Source organism: Herpailurus yagouaroundi, unplaced genomic scaffold (assembly GCF_014898765.1).
Source record: "Herpailurus yagouaroundi ecotype Mexico unplaced genomic scaffold, PumYag 29, whole genome shotgun sequence".
In the NCBI taxonomy this organism is placed as follows: Eukaryota; Metazoa; Chordata; class Mammalia; order Carnivora; family Felidae; genus Herpailurus; species Herpailurus yagouaroundi.
In genome coordinates, this window is record NW_024412377.1 from 33,496,141 (window position 1) to 33,516,488 (window position 20,348).

Consider the following 20,348-nt stretch of genomic DNA (forward strand, 5'->3'; position numbering starts at 1 on the left):
TAAAAAAAAAAAAAAAGAAAGAAAGAAATCCCAGGGCCTAGCTTTTACCTGCTAAGTTAACTTGGTTGGCTCTATATCCTGCTGATAGAGGAGCTGAAAAGGAGGCACTATTATATTCCACTCTCCTATGTGAACTCTCACCATAACACAGGGCATAAACTGGAAAACAGAGAAAAACGAGGTGGTGGGGGTAAAAAGAAAGTTTTCCCAGTCAGTATCAGTCTGAAAGATGATATTCATGGACAGGGAAGCTCGCAGAATGTAGACTCTTGTCATGTTTCTAGTTCCTCCTGTCCTAGGCCTTTAAATAAGGCCATTCAACAAATACTAATTTTATCAAACACTGTTTGTATTTATATGCATTACTTGTTATATGAATTATATAGTTCAATGTTTGATGTACTGAAAACTAGCAAAATGGTGAAGAGGCTCTCACATCCAAAATATGAATAATAAGGGACACCTGGGTGGCTCAATCAGTTGAGTATCCAACTTCAGCTCAGGTCATGATCTTGTGGTTTGTGGGTTCAAGCCCCATGTAGGGCTCTGTGCTGACAGCTCAAAGCCTGAAATCTGCTTTGGATTCTGTGTCTCCCTCTCTCTCTGCCCCTCCCCTGCTTGCACTCTCGCTCGCTCTCTCTCTCTCTCAAAAATAAACATCAAGAAAAATTTTTTAATCTGAATAATAATTGTACTACATTATCTCAACCTATCTCTTTTTTTGACAAAGTATCTAAAGCAGAATTTGTACTGTCCATTGAATACCCTTACAAAGCATTAGACATAAAAGGGTACGCTCATGGGATCTTTGCAAAGGAAACAAGCGGTTGTTAAGAAGTTGAATCTTATGTTTCAATGAGTATGCAAATGTCAGAACACAGAAAAAGTAAATAGCACTGTTATAACTAGTACTTCAGAGATTTGAAACCTTCATCTTGGGTAATCTCTTTTCCCAATAACCTTTAGCCAAATGCCAAATTGTACTGAAATCCATTGTATATTAGAAAAAAGCTAAGCAAATTTTAGTTGCCATTTTGCTTTAAGAAGGCAAACAGATCATAATTCTAATTTCATATACCTTGATATCTTTAGGTTATATGCCACATTTTGTAAAAACTTATCCATTGTTTTTAAAAATTACAATGGACTAGAAAACAATCACTATGCAGGAGGCCTAGGCACCTGATGAATATAGAAAAAGTGAGGGAGGTGCTCCTGAGTGGATCAGTTGGTTAAAGGTCTGACTCTTGGTTTCAGCTCAGGTCATGATCTCATGGTTCGTGGGTTCCAGCCCCACCTTGGGCTCTGTGCTAACAGCACTGAGCCTACTTGGGATTTTCTCTCTCCCTCTCTCCATCCCTCCCCTGCACACGTGCACTCTCTCTCTCTCCCTTTATTTCAAAATAAAAAAATAAACATTAAAAGCAATTTTAAAAAAAGACAAGAAAAAGTGAAGGCTAGGTCTCTGCCCAGTCCCAGAAAGATAAAGGATACCATACATGCCATCTTCAAATTCAAGAGCTGCCCGCTTGATGATACGTTCCCTTACATTATCTCCAGGTTTACCGGATTTGGCTTTTACATCTTCCTCTTTCCGGACTGATAAACGCTTTAAAATAAACAGAAATTATTCATGATTGAGGTATACCCTGTATTTTATCACTGCCGAAATCTAAAATTTTATTGGAAAAAAACGTAGGTCTCTTCCCTTTACTAAAACTATGAGGCAAATCTACAACAGAGAGTTTTTTTTTTTTTTTTAAAGAATAACATGGGTGGTATTTGATGACAGAAATAATTTTTTAGAAAGTGAAAGAGGCCAGATCTGTTTGAAGAGAAAGATGTAGCTGTTCTGTCTTTTTGAAGCAAGTAATCCCTCTGTTGCCATCACACTGACCGCTACTATTATTAGTCTTAAGACTTCTACAACTGAATTCTTCTCAGGTGCTGAAGGATTGAGCCAGAGCAAAGAACAAGGAACAGACCTTGGGACTCTGTTTTTGCCGGGCTGTCAGAATGTGTTTTCCAGGTGTCGCTATTGCCAATTGCGTATTTCCACCTGAAGAGTCTGGACTGGTTTTGCTACAAGCGCATCACAGAAATCATAAAAATATCCAAAAACCAGCCAGGAAACTATTTCCATTACTAAATCTTCTTGACATAGACTCTGGTTGCTATTTGCAAATGTCCCACATCCTCTCTTCTTAGTCCCTTGAACTTAGTTTTGGATTGCAAAATGTCTTTCTGTTTGATGCAAGGTAGAGGGTATCTCTGATTCCCCAGTATCTCCCACTGCATGCCTATTCTGTTGCTGACCCCTAGATAATTATGAATTTTGATACCAATTTTGGTCCAGCTGAGCATTCTTCATGCTCTCAGTAGCCTTAGAACATCTCCAATGCCCCTGATGCCTACCCCTTGCCATGATCTCATATCCACCAGCTGCCCAGAGCCCAACACTGAGGGGAATGACTTTCTGGACTTTATACACTGCAAAGCAACTTTAAGATTGATAGACATTTCTGAATAATCAAACACTAAGAGTCCAGCAGGGCTAAAGCCTTCCCTACCCTGTAGAACAGCCAGCCAAAACTATGCAGTGTAATAAATTAGGACAGTTACAGAAGCCTGGAAGACACAGCCTAGAGAATCACGTAACTTGGTGATACACACTTTCGTAAACACAAGGCACTAATGGGCTGGACAATAACATAGATGATCATGTCCCCTTAGGATGGACACATGAGAAGCTCCTACTAAGATCCAAAGCAGGACTTTCCATTCAGCTTTAATTTCCTATCATCTGGAATGGCCCCAGGGGCACATAATCTCTGATAATCAGATTCATAAATTCTAACAAAGAAACTAATGCAATTACCTCAATCCTTTTCTCATATTTTTCTCCCTTTATAAGGCGATGTACATAAATCTTAGGAATATGGATGTCTTCTGGGGCAAATGATCCAATATCCACAATTTCTTCAACCTAGGCCAAGAGAAAATAAATTAATTAGTGAGAGCTTAAACTGAAAAATTTTTCATTTTGAAAAAAGTCCATGCATCTGTATCTTCAACTTAGGTTGGTTATACAATGTAAAATACACACATACACACACATGTGTATGTATGTAGGTGTGCGTGCATATATATGTGTGTATGTATGTAAAAGAGAACATATATGTATAAACATACATATATATGCATGTATACAAAAGAGAGAGAATACACTACACACAGACACTTCTGGACCCACAAAAAAGAAGAAATTCAAATACATGTGTCTGAACATAAAATACAGAACGTAAAGCTCCAGAACTTAGTCTCTGCCTAAAAGAGCCTCAGTTACAAAGTTGTCAAATGGTTTCCCAGTACAGCTGCTTGAACTTTCACAAATTGCAGCTCAACTATGGAAAACTTGAAAGCACATCCCTTAAACCCTGATTTTCAAAATTAATGGAAGATTTATCATATCAAAGACAAAAATCTGTAACAACATCTGCTTGGTCAATTGAAAAGCTTTTTAAATATACGTACAAATGCTATCTGTAACAGTTTTTAATTATTTGTTATTAGCATCCTAGGATCGTGATAGAACTGCAATTGCTGAAATAATTTTACTTAAAGACAGATCATTAATTTCAATATGGAAATTCAAAAAGGAAAATATTAACTAATGACTAGAAATGCTCAATGTGATTAGAATTAAAGTCATTTACAGAGCAAAAGGGCATTATATAGCAGCATGGAATGCTCCTAGTTAGTCTGCTACTTTATAATTCATTTTAAAAAGGACAAATGAAGGGCAAATTGTATACACTGTATATTAACTAATTTGACAATAAATTGTATTTAGAAAAATAAAAATAAATAAACATTAAAAAAACAGATGTCAGCTGGGGGAAAAAAAGGACAAATGAAACAGTATCTTTACGTCAACATAAAAAGAACCTCAGAATAACCACGATCAAGAAAAACTAAGGTCAAACTAAGGTCAATGTTGTTGGGGTCAAAGAACTATCTTTCTGGTGCCAAGAAAAAATATTACCTTGAAGACTGTTGGGTGCTCAGTTAGTAGATGTCATATCCAAAGCAAAGAACGATTTCCTTAAATGAACTAACTTGCACAAAGTGACCTGTATGAAACGTGCCTCCTGAACTAAGAACTGAACTCTCCAGAGGTCTTTGAGGTCAAGTAGCACTCTTTATGCTATTCTACCCTGTATGCCCACGCCACACTCCTCCTCCAATGAAAGCATACCAGGAATCACAAGAATCATTTTGGTTATTATGCACTGCTCCCAAATAGCTGAGAAAAACAGAACGTGGTAGATAAAAGCTATCTTTAATGATAATTAGAAGGATCTTAATGAAAATCAAACAAAAACTCCAAGGAGGAGTCAGTATACATATGGGCATCCAAGCTGAAATAATGGGTAGAGATGCACAACTGCATTCATCTGAAAATGAGTTAGAGGGAGGCTAGGGGACTCCCCATCACTGTTATCTGTACCCTCCCTCAAAAACTTCTCTATGCTCCAGTAGTTCCCACTCAGGGTGGTGACCAGGTAAAGAGGAGTAGATACCGGAAATGCAGAGCAGCTAAGCATTATGCAACTTCTTCAAGTACTTGGAACTTTTAGCCGTTAGGGCTAATTCACATCTTTATACTTATTCAATTCAAGCCTTCAAAGAGTTTCGGGACTTAAACAATTTTTTTTACACATTAACCCATTAACCCTGAGGATATATATGAAGACTTAGTATTCAATAAAATATTGGCCATACCACTTGTTACAATAAGAATGAGCTGGAAACAACCTAAATCGTCAACAACAGGATAACGGTAAAATATATAGGGTACATCCATGTGATATATCAATATTATGCTTTCATAATACTTAATGACATGTCATAAGTTAATGTTTCATAAAAAGTAAGATTTTGTATAAATAACTATTTAAAGATATGCTCTTTGGCATAATTGTCTCTCTACCCACAAAAAACAGAAAGGAAATACACAGAAATGTTAATAATTATTATCTGAGTAACAGTACAAGTTATTTCTTTTCATTTTATTTTGATAATCAAGGGGTGAAAAACTTAGTTTTTTAAAGATACAATGGACACTAAGTAATTAGTTTCCCAAACCAGAGAATACATAAATGGAGGATGTCATAAATTCCTTAATTAGTTAGACATGTACCAAAAGGACACATTAAAAAAAAAAAAAAAAAACAGGGAGACTCAAAAAACAAAAACAAAACAAAACTGTGATTTCTAAACTCTAAAAGCACTTACAACTTTATGAAATGAATTAAGGAAACTCTTTTGTCTACTTTTTTAAAGATAATGCCAATTATTCTCCACAGCCAATGCTGTTCCAAAAGTCCAGACCCTCATATCTTGTGCTTGAATTATTGTAGCAGCTTCCTAATTGGTCTCCCAGCCTTTATCCTTCAGCAGGAACAAGAAACGTAAAGGAAAATAATAACACTTATCACTTAAGCTAGAAATGCTGATGCGAACCAGTCACTTTTCTTCTGATTCCAATAAAGAAAGTTTTGACAAAAAACATCAAGGTAAGACAAAGTTTCTTTACCAAGGGTAACGACATCATGACTTTCACAACAAATAGGATGAAAGAACGTGTTCTGGTAAAACAACTGACGAAAAGCAGGAATCTGGTTGAGTGTCATCAGTTCTATGCTTTGTCATCCTAATAGAAGTGATTTTCATATTGGAGAAAATGCAAGTACAGCATTTGTCAAAACAATATCAACACTGCACAGTACTGAAAATTTCTATACAAAACTCAAAGCTTTCTTAGAGTTGGTTAGCAGAGTTAATAGCAAAGGAAGAAAATATTTGAAGTACAAACCAAAAGAAGAAAACATATGTTTTCAGACAATCTGTGAAAAGACTTTTAAAAAACTGAAGAGGCAGAACTATCTTAATGCTAGCTATCGAAGGGACTGAAGCCTTCTGTGCAGGCTTTGTGTGATTCTGAGAAAGAACAGTAAGGAAGAACCAAAGTGGGGGAAACAAGTCCAGTGAGATCAGGTGATAACATAAGAGCTAAAAGAAATCTGAAAAGAAAGAGATGAATAAAATGAGGCTGTAAAGAAAAAAAGTAAAAAGCTCACAAGAACACTCACTAACAATGGCAGAAATGTTCCTCCTGAAATCAGAAGTGGGGAAGACAGAAAATAAAGAACAAAGAAAAAGTCTCAGTGCAAAGCAGTGAGCATATTTAAGTTTAAATATGCTCAAGATGGAGGAAAGGTAGTTAAGAACAACCCAGACCTCTGGCTGGCGCTAAGCATAGTTCTTAGGCAGCACCATCTGGTTCATCTAGAAACCCAGACACTTGAGGCTTCTCTAATTAGTACATGTCTTCAGTCATTAGCAGGAAAATGGAGGCTAGGAAATGTTAATTATTATTGATTTGAACTTTGTTTTAAAAGGTTGCTTTCTCTACCCTATACCCTTTCTACTTTATAATTCTGAAAACTTTTATTTTAAAGCTCAGACAAGGATAAGAACTCATCCTTGGGTGACAATGTCTTTTTTTTCACTTGGCAAATATTACTTATATCTCAGGTAAGGGAACAGAGGAGCTACAAGGCAATAACTTTCTCTTGTATTTATTTTATTTTAGTGGCAACCTGAATCTGTGATAGCCACAAAAAAATTGGGCCCTACGCTGCAAACCTCACAGTGATACTAGGTGAGGGCTGTTTGATACTAGGTGAGGGCTGAAGGGGAGGGATCACACTGAAGGTGTTTTTCTGGAGTCATTTTAACTTTCAAAACAGGTTAGGATGAATTTCTTCTGGCAAGAAAGAAAAAAAGCCAACAACAACAAGCATTAATGTCTAGAATCATGAAAAACACGAAGTGATCCCAAATTAGGAAAACCTGTGGAAGACTAGAAAAATGGAAGAGGGAGGCAATGAGCCATAAGAGAAAACATTACAAGTTAGATGCAGAGGTGCTCTGGATGTCTCTGGGTCAGATGAAGAGAAAATGTGGAGAAAAAGGGAGGTCAGCATGCAGGGCATACTTCCCAAGAATCCAAAGGAGCAAATCAAACAAACAAACAAAAACAATTAAAAAAAAAAACAATTAAAAAATCCAAAGGAGCAAGAAGGTGCATATTGTATTAAGCTTCATGCTAAGAGATGATAAGATTAGTACAAAAAATATAAGATAAAATGGCATGGAAGCTAAAAGGACCTGGAACAAATTACAAATGGTCTTAGATATCTATATATAAATGCACAGACTGAAAAGATGAGTAGCTAGGCTATTAATGAATTTTCAACCTTAATGACAGTGGTAAATATGATTGTGCAGCCATGACTGAAATCTTATTGACTGGATCTCATACCAATAGATACTCTACAATGCCCAGTGAAAATAAGCTCACAGAACATGTTATGTCAAGAAAAATATGCACATGCCTGGGAAGCCACAGACCTAGTGATGAAATGTGGTATATTTACTGTGAGTTTAAAAAGATATAGAATATCGCACTAATGGCCATATAATCACAGTGTTCTCCAAACTAAAGATGTAGAGGATGTATTTTTAGTAGGAATGTCAAAACTGGCTCAGAAATAAGACAGTCATATCATGAGAGACACTAATTATTTGAATATCTCTGATCATCACATTCCTCTGAAAATTTCTATAATGCCTTCTGACAAGTTCTGTATTTTAGAATGAACAAGTGAGAGAAATCATGATTCTGGACCTCTACCAGATAAGGGTAATGAATAAGGATAAGCTTGGTAAAGTAGAAATGATGGAATCCCTGAGAGAAAGTGACAATGTAAAATTGGAATTTGCGGTGGCCTGGGAAGTGAATCCTGGACATAAGCAAAAATGTGTCCTGGTCTTTGAAGAAAAGCAGACTGGAAAAAGTTGAGAGGAAAAAAAAAAGCAGAATCAAGTGGTCAGAAACTCTAGAAGACAAAGAGACTTATGAGGCTTTTGAAACCCCCATTCTGATAATACAAAAACGGATCGCCTTGATAATGAAGAGAATAGCATATAAAGAAGAGTGTAAGAGGTATAACATGGCTAGATATGTGTTTCCTCATATCTTACAAGGGCTCATACAAAAGAGAGACCAGCGTGGTCTAGAGCAATGGGAGTCACATGAAACTTTGAGAGGTGTGTCAAAAGGTACAAATCGGAATGAAACGAGTCATGTCCAAAATGTTACAGATGATGAAAGTGGTTTCTGGGATGATTTTGCTGTTGCTGATGGAGAATTCAGAAATGATAATCACCACTGCTTGAGAGACAACAGAAAAAAAGTGCCGTAGTTCAATTCCATTTTGCTCCTGACTTCCCCAGTAAGGAGAAGGAAAGGGCAGTACTAACAGGGCTAAGGAGGAATTGAATTCCAAGAAGAGATAGATAGATAGATTCTCTGAACTAATACTAGGCTGCAGACCCACAAAAATTATAACCCAGGATTCTTAAAGGGCCTGAAAATATGGTCAGAGAATTACAGCCAAGTGAAAAATGGTAGCAGTATCAGCAGGTGGAGAGAAGCATATAGACTTCTTTCCGAAAGAGGGGCTCAATTCACAACAGTATTCCAAAATGGATTATTGCACAGATAGTCTGTAAGGTCGTTAAACAGAGAAAAGACTATTGTGAGACAGCAGTACAAGCTCCCCCCAGACCACACCATGCAGAATGAACTTCATTAACTTGCAGATCAGGCTAGCACACTGGAGAGGAGAAAAGCAGAGTGTGATTTCACAAAGAACCTAACCAAGTTCGTCACAAAAGTTTTATAGACTCAGCAGGGAAATAGGACTTGGATACATTCACTTAAAATCAACAAATACGAATTAAGCACATACTAGATACAGCAATGAAGAAAACAGATAGGAAGCCTGCTTTGATGTGCAAATAGTAGAGAAGTACTTGAAGAGTCACAGAAGTATTTGCCGGCCTGAGAAATCCTTAGACATCTCTAATGCTGTAGTTTTAACTCTGGGGGAAATGTGTAGTTCTTTATGAATCCAATGAAAGCCACACAAACTACAAAATCCTTCATGAGATTTCAGGTGTTTGGTCCATAAACACCACCCTCCCGGCCCCTGCTCCTACTCTTCAGTGTCAGCTAGACCCCAGATCAGAAGAGAAGCCCTAATCTAATGGGCTGAGGTCTTTGGTCCTATCCTGTTCAACATCTTTATCAAGGCCTTCAATGAAGACACGGAGCACATTCTGAGTCCACTGTGGTAAGAGGAAAGGGTCTGGGTGCCAACAGGCAATTCTGAACAGATACAATTCCATCTCTGTAAGAGAAGACAATCTCAGGCTTAGGACTTCCAAGTATGTTGCAAAAGTCTGGGTGAGAAAAACAATATTCAAGGGGTCCAAACATTCTTTTTTAAAAATTTATTTAATGTTTATTTACTTTTGAGAGACAGATCATGAGCAGGGGAGGGGCAGAGAAAGATTTCAGACACAGAATCTGAAGCAGGCTCCAGGTTCTGAGATGTCAGTACAGAGCCCGATGCGGGGCTCAAACTCACAAACGAGGAGATCATGGCCTGAGCTGAAGTCAGACGCTTAACCGACTGAGCCACCCAGGCACCCCGTTTTTTGTGGGTTTTTTTGTTTTTTGTTTTTTTTTAATGTTCAAGGGGGTCCAAACATTCTTAATGCTCCAAGAAGAGTCTCCCCTGGGGCAAACCAATAGCTTTACACCATAGTTACAAAGAGTCAGTTTCTCCCTCTTATAATCAAATGAGTTCTTTCTTGCAATTAAAACACAATGCCTAAGATAAAATTCTGTCTAGTTTTCATAGTAAGAATAGTTGTAGTCCGCCTGATCTGATTAGTTTCTTTTATATGGTATGTACTATATTTTTACTTGACATCTTGTACTCATTCATGTTTGCCATGACAGTATGATTTTTCAGTCCAATTCCACCTCCATTTTAACGTTTATTTATTTTTGGGACAGAGAGAGACAGAGCATGAACGGGGGAGGGGCAGAGAGAGAGGGAGACACAGAATCGGAAACAGGCTCCAGGCTCTGAGCCATCAGCCCAGAGCCTGACGCGGGGCTCGAACTCACGGACCGCGAGATCGTGACCTGGCTGAAGTCGGACGCTTAACCGACTGCGCCACCCAGGCGCCCCTCACCTCCATTTTAAAGCCCTACCATTGCTTTTCTTTCTTCTTATAGCTGTGCTTTTTTTTTGTTTGTTTGTTTTTTTTTTTTTTTTTTAACGTAGGCTCCACATCCAGTTGGAGCCCAACCCGGGGCTTGAACTCACAACCCTGAGATCAAAAGTCACATGCTTAGTTGACTGAGCCACCCAGGTGCCCCTAGCACCTTTTTAATTGATGTTATGTTTGTATATATTCTGTGTCTTCTAAGCTACTTTATTATCATTTCTAGAACACAATGGGTAAAAATTAAACAGTGCATTGATCAAATTGGGGAATGATACAAGGCCAGAAAAAAGAGCTGATACTATTAAGATAGAAAATGGTCTGTACTGGTTAGGAAAATAAAAAATGATATTCAGCAGGGTACAAATGTTGCAAAAGAATACCTGGTCTAATAATTGTTTGAAGAGGAAATATAAAAGGGCTTACCTAAGCACAGGCACAAAGACTATACCCAAAAAACCCAGAAGAATCTTCCTTTCTCCCCTTGCTGTCCAACCTCAGAGCTCATAACCACCTTCAACCTGATGTCCCTCATTGCAAAACAAAAACAATCCTTCCTCTCTATGATGTCTCATTTGAAACATGGGATGAGAAGGAAAACAGGTGTAGCAGCTTGAACTTTTTAGAAGAAGAAGAACTTTTTAGAAGAAGATTAATTTACTAAAACTATGATCAGCAGCAAAATATGCCATATTGATCCAAAAAAAGTAGGAATATTACTTTCTTCATGAACTATCCCAATAGTTTTTGAAATGGAGAAGACTATTTTTTTAAAAATTTATTATTTTTTTAAAGGTTTATTTATTTTTGAGAGACACAGAATGGGAATGGGGAAGGGGCAGAGAGAGATGGAGACAGAGGATCTGAAGCGCACTCTGCGCTGACAGCAGAGAGCCCAATGTGGGGCTCGAAACCCACAAGCCGCAAGATCACAATCTGAGCGGAAGTTGGACGCTTCACCAACTGAGCCACCCAGACGCCCCTCAAAAGACAAATTTAAAAGCAGTTTATGGTAAGTATTATTTTCATTTCTACTGACTCTAATACTATATCCAAACAGTCTAGTCCGTGCTGGTATTTTGCTAGCATTTTTTTTTAATTGACCAAAAATGTCAATCTTCACTAAGTATGTGATTTAATAACATTCAGGCAGTATTACAAATATCCAAATTTTATTTGTCATGTCTTCTTCTGAAAGGAAATTTTATTAGGGCTGTAGCAAATCCTGAGAAGTAATTAAAAGGAGTACATCTACCCAAAGGAATTAAAACACTTCTAACATGTTCATTCAAAGCACCAGTCTTATCTACAACACTAAGGAAAAAAAATTACACCATTATCACATACCCCAAGGAAAACAGGGAGACATGATATAATTAAAAGAATTAAACTAGGAACATTTTTCAATGAAGAGAGTTATGGAGAAACAGGAAGAGAAAGAAAGTCTGTTGGGTTTTTACAGCCACCAAAAAACTGCCTATTAGTGACACCAACTAGAACTTTGAAAGGTTACTCTTTTAAGACTGTTTCCTTTAATTTCGAGCTGTTAATCGTCCTTGGAGCTTTTCATAATGTAAGAATCCAGTATTTAACACATAAACTGCTAACTAGAATTGGGTTAATCTGTAGCATTTCCAGAACACAGCTAATGGCTGCTTAATCTAACAGAAATTGCAACTAGGATTCACCTTGTGGATGACTCAATAATTCCTAAATTTAAAACCCTTCACCATGTGGGATAGAACAAGAGCTTTCTTTCTTCATTTTACCTTTTAAATGTTCTCTGTACATTTATTTCATTTCTATAAAGCAGTAACCGATGTGGAATCTTCTTAATTTCATTAAGAACATTAAAATGCCATGTTTCTTTTTCCTGATTTAGTATAAGGTATACAATGTATACAAGTATACAAGTATAATAATATACTTGTATACTTGTATATAATGTATACAAGTATACAATGCAAAAATAAACTTCAAAACAAGATGCCCTTCCCACCGCTCACAGTACAATTTCCGAAACTAGATCTTTACGTCCTAAAGAAATTCAAACATACTCAAACATTCTCAGCTGTGATGTTAACAGTAAGAGCAAATGGCTGTTCCCTTCATACAAATAGCAGGTACACACGAACGGTTTTGTGGCTGGCATCGCTTGGCTCCAGTTTTTCCCCACAAACTGAATTTCAGTCTCTGGTCATCACTAGGAAAGCAGGTCGGTCCAGACTCTGAGGTCATCATTCACAGCAATGACCGAAAGACCTACGGTGAATGAAGCTGAAGTCTCACATCTAAAATGTCTTTTATGGCATATACAGCTCATCCCTAAAACTTAATGCCATATTTGAAAAATGAAGAATGACAATTAAAAGACGCACCCTGGTCTTTCAGAATTTCCGCCATTAAAGACAAGTGGCTATGGGCGATGGAAAACAGTAATTTGTTGATGCCAGTACTTTGTAAGGGAGCAACTTTGCCATTTGACTCCAATGCCATGTATTTCACCTACACTTAAAAAACTGAGGGGCGCCTGGGTGGCGCAGTCGGTTAAGCGTCCGACTTCAGCCAGGTCACGATCTCGTGGTCCGTGGGTTCGAGCCCCGCGTCAGGCTCTGGGCTGATGGCTCAGAGCCTGGAGCCTGTTTCCGATTCTGTGTCTCCCTCTCTCTCTGCCCCTCCCCCGTTCATGCTCTGTCTCTCTCTGTCCCAAAAATAAATAAACGTTGAAAAAAAAAAAAAAACTGAGACAACAGAGTATAATACAGAGCACTGGATTTGGGGTCAGAAGATGCGGATTCTGGTTTTAACCCTAATGTCATCTAACACTGTGTTCTTATGTGTACCATTTAAGCTCATTTCATCTCTAAAATGGGAAAGTTGAGTTTTAAATAATGCCTAGTATTCCTTCCAGCCCTTACATGTTGTAAGTCTACATTTGTTCCTCAATGTGCTATAAAAAGACCTTAAAGTATGCAAATTAATGTATCTTTTTAATTACTCTAGGTTGTCGAACACTACATCATTCCCCTCTTATGCAACACATGATTTTAATTCCAGACCTTCAATACTCTTCTGTACTTGCATATCTGCTATGCCAGTTCTTGCCTGAGTCAACAGGCCATTGCTTTTACAAGGCCAGTTTATTTGCCACCATTTGATAACCCTCTGCATATCTAGTTAACTACCATATGGCTTCTTCTGCTTTAACTGCGTAATAAAAGCCTATTGAATGAAACACACTATCTATTCCAGCCAGCATTAAAAGGCACACCTTGAGATAAAATGATCCCAGGGAAGTCAGAGGAAGCTAGTCACAGTAATAAGGAAAGGAATTATAGAACAGCTGGCAGCAGATTATCAAGTCTCTCAATTCAGGGTCTGACAAAGGCCTCAAATATAAAGCTGTCAGGAAGAACCACTGAGTATAAGACATTTTTGCTTCCTTAGACCATGGCAGGATAATGACGCCAATCAAGTAGAATGGGCAGAACATTTCTAAAACTGCAAAGCAATGCTTATATTTTAAAATTGCTGGCTCAGTGACTCAAAGAGCATTTAATGATCATCTATTATGTGCCAGGCATTGTGCCAGATGCTGGGGATACAAAGATGAGTAGGACAAGGTCCCACGAAGTGCTCCCAATCTAATGGAGGAGATAGGCAAACAGCTAATCACAGTACCACGTGGTGATAAATGCTGTAACAGAGGAAAAGCTCCCCTCAGAAGGCAGAAACAAACAAAAAAAAAGGATGGGGAGGGCATTCCGGGCAGAAGAAATGGTAAGGGCAAAGTGCTGGAGTCAGGAGATATTGTGGTCTGGGGGGATGTGGCAAGAGGGTACTTGTGAAGAGATTTAGGGCATGCAGGAATGGGAGCGGTGGAAAGAAGTCTGAGAATTTTACTTCATGAAATGAGGAACCTCACTTTGGAAAAGCTATCAGAAATGGCAACAGCTATCCTGAACCAAATAGAAATGCGATTTCCTTCATATTTCAAAAAACTCACAGCAGAGTTCACCTGAACTAATGCTGCTAGGGCAGTTTTTGATTACTGTGGCTTCTCTCTAGAAAAGAAAATTTTAACAACTTCGCAATTACATTCTCTCACCGTTACTAATTTTTGGTTGTGCACCTGGATTTTCTAGGGGCCTAGTAAAGGCCACTGGGAAATTTGAATATATTCTAATTTTAGAAGGGTGCCATATGCTATGTGCTAAAACTATAATAATGATACATGCTGACATGTGTTCATAAGAAATATATACAGTAACACAAAAGGGGTCAATGAGTAATGTTTATCACTTTTCCTCTCACACATTTCTTACTTAAATCATTTATGTAAGTTATGACTTTAAAATGCCTTCTTTCTAAAGCTATATTCTTGAACAAGAAAGATTTGGAGAGTTAACTCCTTTAAAAAAAAAAAGCAGCTAATTTTTAAAATGAAACAATCTTGCATAAGCCCTAATTATCACTTCAGTATTTGTAGACTAGATCTATATTTGAAGTGGAAAAAATAACATTTTTTGACAAGGTCTCTGGAAGGAGTGAGGAAAGCCACTATTATTTTAATAGGAGTGACTTTAAAATCACAAGCTAAATTCTTAACACCAACACGGAATAAATCAATAAGTAGGTCAAAAGATGTTAGGTAAACTAAAGGAGAAAGTAAAATTAGTAAAAGGAATCTTTGTCCTTTTTTTGCAACGAGATAGTTTTGTAAGAGAGTATCCCGTTGATTTATGTTAGTCACACCATGGCTTACTATTCGGTAGCCTTCAGGAGAGAATATCATAGGTAAAGATTCCCAAATCATCATATGATGTTAGAAATCCCCCCTGGCCTTTTCTTACGTTCTCTTTCTCAACAGAATATATGCCCTCATTTGCAATGAGACGCTTTTGTGGGAAATCACAGGCATAAGTTTTAGAGAGCTGTCTCAAAACAGTGAATCAACAGAGCACTTGACTCACACCTTATTTTAGGAATGGGTTCTGTGGGTATAGCTGCCAGTCACGGCTACGTCTGAGAACCTTATCCATCTTTACTTCCATAATTAAGTCACTGCTATGGGTTCAAGATTCTCTTCCTTTTCTGGTCTACTAGCTAGAGCCAATCAAGTTTTCCCCCAAGGTGGGGCAGCTAGGAAGATCCTCCCAGAAAGCTGGGTTCAAACCCATAGAGCCCAGCTCCAGAGTACACATCAGCTTCTCTCTTTTATAATTCTTCATCTAAGTGGGAGATTCAAGAACACCTAGGAATGAAATGCTAGAGACATTCCCATTAAAATAACGATAGTATTACCTACAACAACACATAAAATCACAAAGGAAATATAAATAGCCAATAAATATTCAACTTCCCTTGTCATCCAAGATACACAAATTAAAACCACAGGACAGCATTTTTCACCTAGCAAATTATCAAAAAAATATTAAGTATAATATTCATGTTGTCGAGAATGGTTCAAAGCCATGCTTTTACATATCACTATGGGATTATAATTGAAATTAGCTTCCTAGAGAACAATTTAGCAGTATTTATACATAATTCTAGGAATTTTGTCAAAGAAAATAATCAGATATGCACAAAAACAAGGATACTCATTAAAGCACTATTGACAATAGTGAAAGGTGGAAAACACCATAAAAACCCAACAATAAAGAGTTATTAATACATATTTGAGTATAACTATGGAAAATAGCCTTTTGGGGAGAGGGGATATTAATGACCTGCAAAAACACCCTTAATGTTTTGTGTAATGAAAAACATACATAATGTGGTCATAATCTTACAATATATAAGAAGAGGAATTAAGGAAATCAAGCCAAGAGACATCCAATTCCCTCGTTCCTTCAAGGCCCTTGGTTCCATGCAGGAAGGGTCTCCACATCCAGTTTTGGCCCATTCACACCTTAGACTGTGAGCCAAGAGTGACAATCCACCATATACAAATATCTGCAGAAACTAGTCCAACAAACAGAAAGAGGTCCTGTGGGGTCAGAGGCACAACCCCACAGCCCACAACAGCAGGCAGGATCCCACAGCAATTACTATCTTGATCATTAAATTTAGAACTCACTGGTCTAAATATCTAGGTGAGCCCTATCTCATCAACTAGATTGTGAGACAGTCTAAGATAATCACTGTGTCTTATGTGGCAGATCCCTATCATATGTGAACTTATATCTTTTGCTCTATTTCCAAACAGCCCTGAAGGTGGCAATTTGTTGATTTGGCAAGCTATGAACTTAACTATGAACTTAGAATGGATTTCTAGCTGACTATCCACTTCCCCACTTAAGTAAAGCATTGTTTTTATCTCTACATGGTCACACATCCAGCAGCAACTTCTTCAAAGAATAAAACTTGTATTTCCTTATGAAAGTCTGCACACAGGACCAGAAAAGCAGTGCTTGGATATTTGGGACACATACAGGAAACCAAGTATCAAACTCAACAATGGCTCACATTGACCACGTAAACAAGCCCACTATACATTCTATAAGGAAACAAACAGAAACAGGCAATTTATGACTCTTTCAGGAAGAGTTCCAACCAGTAGAATAGGTTAGCATCCAGAGCTCAATTGTAAGCGGATGGTCAGTTTTGTTAGAAACTGACAAACTGTCTTTGAGAGCAGCTGCTTGACTGATGTTAAACAGCTACTCCAGGGTTAGGTTGATTAGTGTTGGCATAGTCACAGTTTTTCTTTCGCTACCCTTTTACTTTTAGTCTTTCTGCATCTTATATTAAAAATGTTTTTTTCAGAGGTAGAATGCTGGATGGGGGAAATGAAAGATTTTAGTCAAAGTGTACAAAATTCCAGTTATAAGTTGTACAAGTCCTGGAAATTTAATGCTTATCACGGTGATTTATAGTAAACAATATTGTATTATATATGTAAAAGTTGCTAAGAGAGTAAATCTTCAATGTTCTCATCATAAAAAAGAAATGTAATTATATGAGGTGATCACAGTATTAGCTAATGCTACAGCAGCAATCATTTTATAATATATAAGTGGATCAAATCAACAGGTTGGATACCTTAAATTTATGCAATGTTATGTCAATTATATCTCAAAAAAGCTGGAAAAAAATAAAAGTGGGTTTCCCATAGATGACATATATTTGGGTCTTGTATAATCCACTCTTGAGAGTCTGTCTTTTAATTAGCATATTTAGACCACTAACTTTTATTATTGTTTTAACAGTGCAAACAATCTTTTTTTAATCTCAAGTTTTAATTTACATTCTAGTTAGCATATATGGTAAAATTGGTGTCATGTATAGAGATTAGTGAATCGTCACTTACATATAACACCCAGTGCTCATCACAAGTGCCTTCATTAGTGCCCATCACCCATTTAGCCCTTCCCCACCCACCTCCCTCCATCAACCCTGTTCTCTATATATAAAGAGTCTCTTATGGTTTGCTTCCCTCTGTTTTATCCCTGCCTTCCCCCTATGTTCATCTGTTTTGTTTCTTAAGTTCCATATGAATGAAATAATACAGTATTGTCTTTCTCGGACTTATTTCACTTAGCTTAATATAATCTAGCTCCATCCATGTCATAGCAAATGGCCAGATTTCATTCTTTTTCATGGCTAATATTCCACTGCATGTATATGTGTGTATACATATGTACAAATACACATATATGTGAAAAACATAAATACACATACATACATACATACATACATACATACACACACATACCACATCCTCTTTATCCACTCATCAATTGATGGGCACTTGGGCTCTTTTCACAGAACTCTTTTCATAGTTTGGTTCTTGTTGATAAGGCTGCTATAAAATAAACATTGGAGTGCGTGTATCCTTTCAAAATCAGTATTTCTGTATCCTTTGGGTAAATACCTAGTAGTGCAATTACTGGATCATAGGGCAGGTCTATTTTTAGAACCTCCATACTGTTTTCCAGAGTGGCTGAACAATCTGCATTCCCACCAATAGTGTAAGAGGGTTCTTTCTCCACATCTTTGCCAACATCTGTTGTTTCCTATATTGTTAATTTTAGCCATTCTGACGTGAGGTGGGATCTCATCGTGGTTTGGGTTTGTATTTCCCTCACGATCAGTGATGTGGAGCATCTTTTCATGTGTCTGTTAGCCACCTGTATCTCTTCTGTAGAAAAGTGTTCATATCTTCTGCCCATTTCTTAACTGGGTTATTTATTTTGGGGGTGCTGAGTTTGGTAAGTCATTTCAAGATTTTGGATATTAACCCTATATCAAATATGTCATTTGCAAATACCTCCTCCCATTCCATAGGTTGTCTTTTAGTTTTGTTGATTGTTTCCTCCACTGTGCAGAAGCTTTTTATTTTAATGAAGTCCCAATAGTTCATTTTTGCTTTTGTTTCCTTTGCCTCTGGAGACATTAGATCACTAACTTTTAAAGTGATTATTGATACAGTTGGATTAATATCTACCACAGTTGTTACATTTTCTATTTCTTGCCCTTGTTCTTTCTTTTTTCGTGTTCTACTCTTTTTCTGCCTTCTCTGGCTTTAATTAAGCTGATTCCATTTTTTTCTCCTTTCTTAGTGTATCAATTATATCCTCTCTTTTTCTAGTGATTGTGCTATTGCTTCAAACATTTCTTCTATTCCTTTTTTCCTTCTCCATCCAGCAGTCCCACTATACAAGTTACACCTTTTATAATTGACCCAGTTCTTGGATATTCTGTTCTATTTTATTCTTTTTTGTCTATGCATTTTAGTTTTGGAAGTCTCTCTTGACATTTCTTCAAGCTCACTAATTCTTTCCTTGGCTGTATCTACTCTATTAATGAGCCCATCAAAGGTATTTTTCATTTCTGTCACAGTGTTCTTGATTTCCAGCATTTCCTTGTGAGTCTCTCTTAGTTTCCATCTCCCAGCTTAATATTACCCATAAGCTCTTGCACACATTGCCCTCTTTTTCCATTAACATTCTATTAGTCATAGTTGTTCTAAGTTCCCATTCTGATAATTCCAACATTTATACCATATCTGAGGCTGGTTCTAATTGCTTTCTCTCTTCCAACTGTGTCGTTTGCCTTTTATATGCCTTTAATTTTTGTTGAAAGCCAGACACATGTATAGAGTAAGACAAATTAAGGTAAATAGGCCCTTAATGTGAGGTTTTATGCTCATCTAGCTGGGGTTTAGGCTGTGCTTACTGTTTGCCGTAGCTACAGGTATCAGAGGCTAAATTTTTCTGTGGTGTCCTTGTTTTTGTCTCCTCTGTCGTCTTTGGATTTCCCTAGAGACTTTTTAAATAAGGTGCAAGACAAGATCTCTCAGCTGTGTTTCCCAATTATGATACAGGAACTCTACTGTGTGGTGGTCGTTGTGAAGGTGGGGAGGACAGGGAAGCGTCCACAGTTTTATGATTAGGTCTGTCTTCTAGTGAGCCTTCCCCTACCCCACCCACTATCGTGACTTTCACTAGTACTTCTCAGTTTTGTTTTCTCCCCACTTAAGTGAGACAGGAAGAGGAGAGGAGGGCAGGGCTGGATATTCTCCTTCCCCCACCTGAAAGGCTAGAGAGCTGGAGTCGGGTATTTCTTTTTCCCCAGGTCAGTTTGGCTCTGGTGAAAAGGTTTCTCTTGAAGGCAGACCCTGTTAAGAAGAAGAGAATGAGAATGCTCTGGGTGTATTTCAAAATGGCTACTTTCCCCTCCTCCTGTCAGATGCGCAAGGAGATTTCTCTCTAATCTTCCTTGAGAGAATCTGGTAGAGATCCTGGCAGTAAAACCCATGAAAGTATGCCCCCCACCTACCCAAGATGGGGCCACCCCAAAGTTTTTCACTCTCAAGCTTGCCCACACTGAGCTTCCAGCAATCCACCAATGAGTTTAGGGTTTGCTACTCCAGTGTTGGTTCCCACAGAGATTTCTGCTCCTGGGCTTGTTCTCCAGTATGCTGTGATTCTCTGGATCAGCCTATCTGTCTGCCTAATTTTGGAGGCAATGGTTTCCCTCACAACCTCAATTCCCTGATAGTTCTCTAAGAAGCACTGTTGATTTTCAGTTTGTTCAGTTTTTTCTTATTGTGAGGACAGGCTTGGTGACTTCTAGGCTCCTTAGATGCCAGACCAGAAACTGGAAGTGCCCACAGTCGTCCCTTCTTA

At 37.8% G+C, this 20,348-nt stretch overlaps 1 protein-coding gene across 1 annotated transcript in view; it reads right to left on the reverse strand.

The window, feature by feature from the left end:
• Nucleotides 1-20,348, reverse strand: part of OXCT1 (3-oxoacid CoA-transferase 1) — a 138,926-nt gene that overhangs the window by 69,381 nt on the left and 49,197 nt on the right. Inside the window, exons 8-9 of the mRNA XM_040496180.1 lie at nt 2,879-2,986; nt 1,495-1,609 (exon numbers count right to left, since the gene is read on the reverse strand). Coding sequence (XP_040352114.1) covers nt 1,495-1,609; nt 2,879-2,986 — 223 coding nt within the window. The remainder of the gene's footprint in view (nt 1-1,494; nt 1,610-2,878; nt 2,987-20,348) is intronic.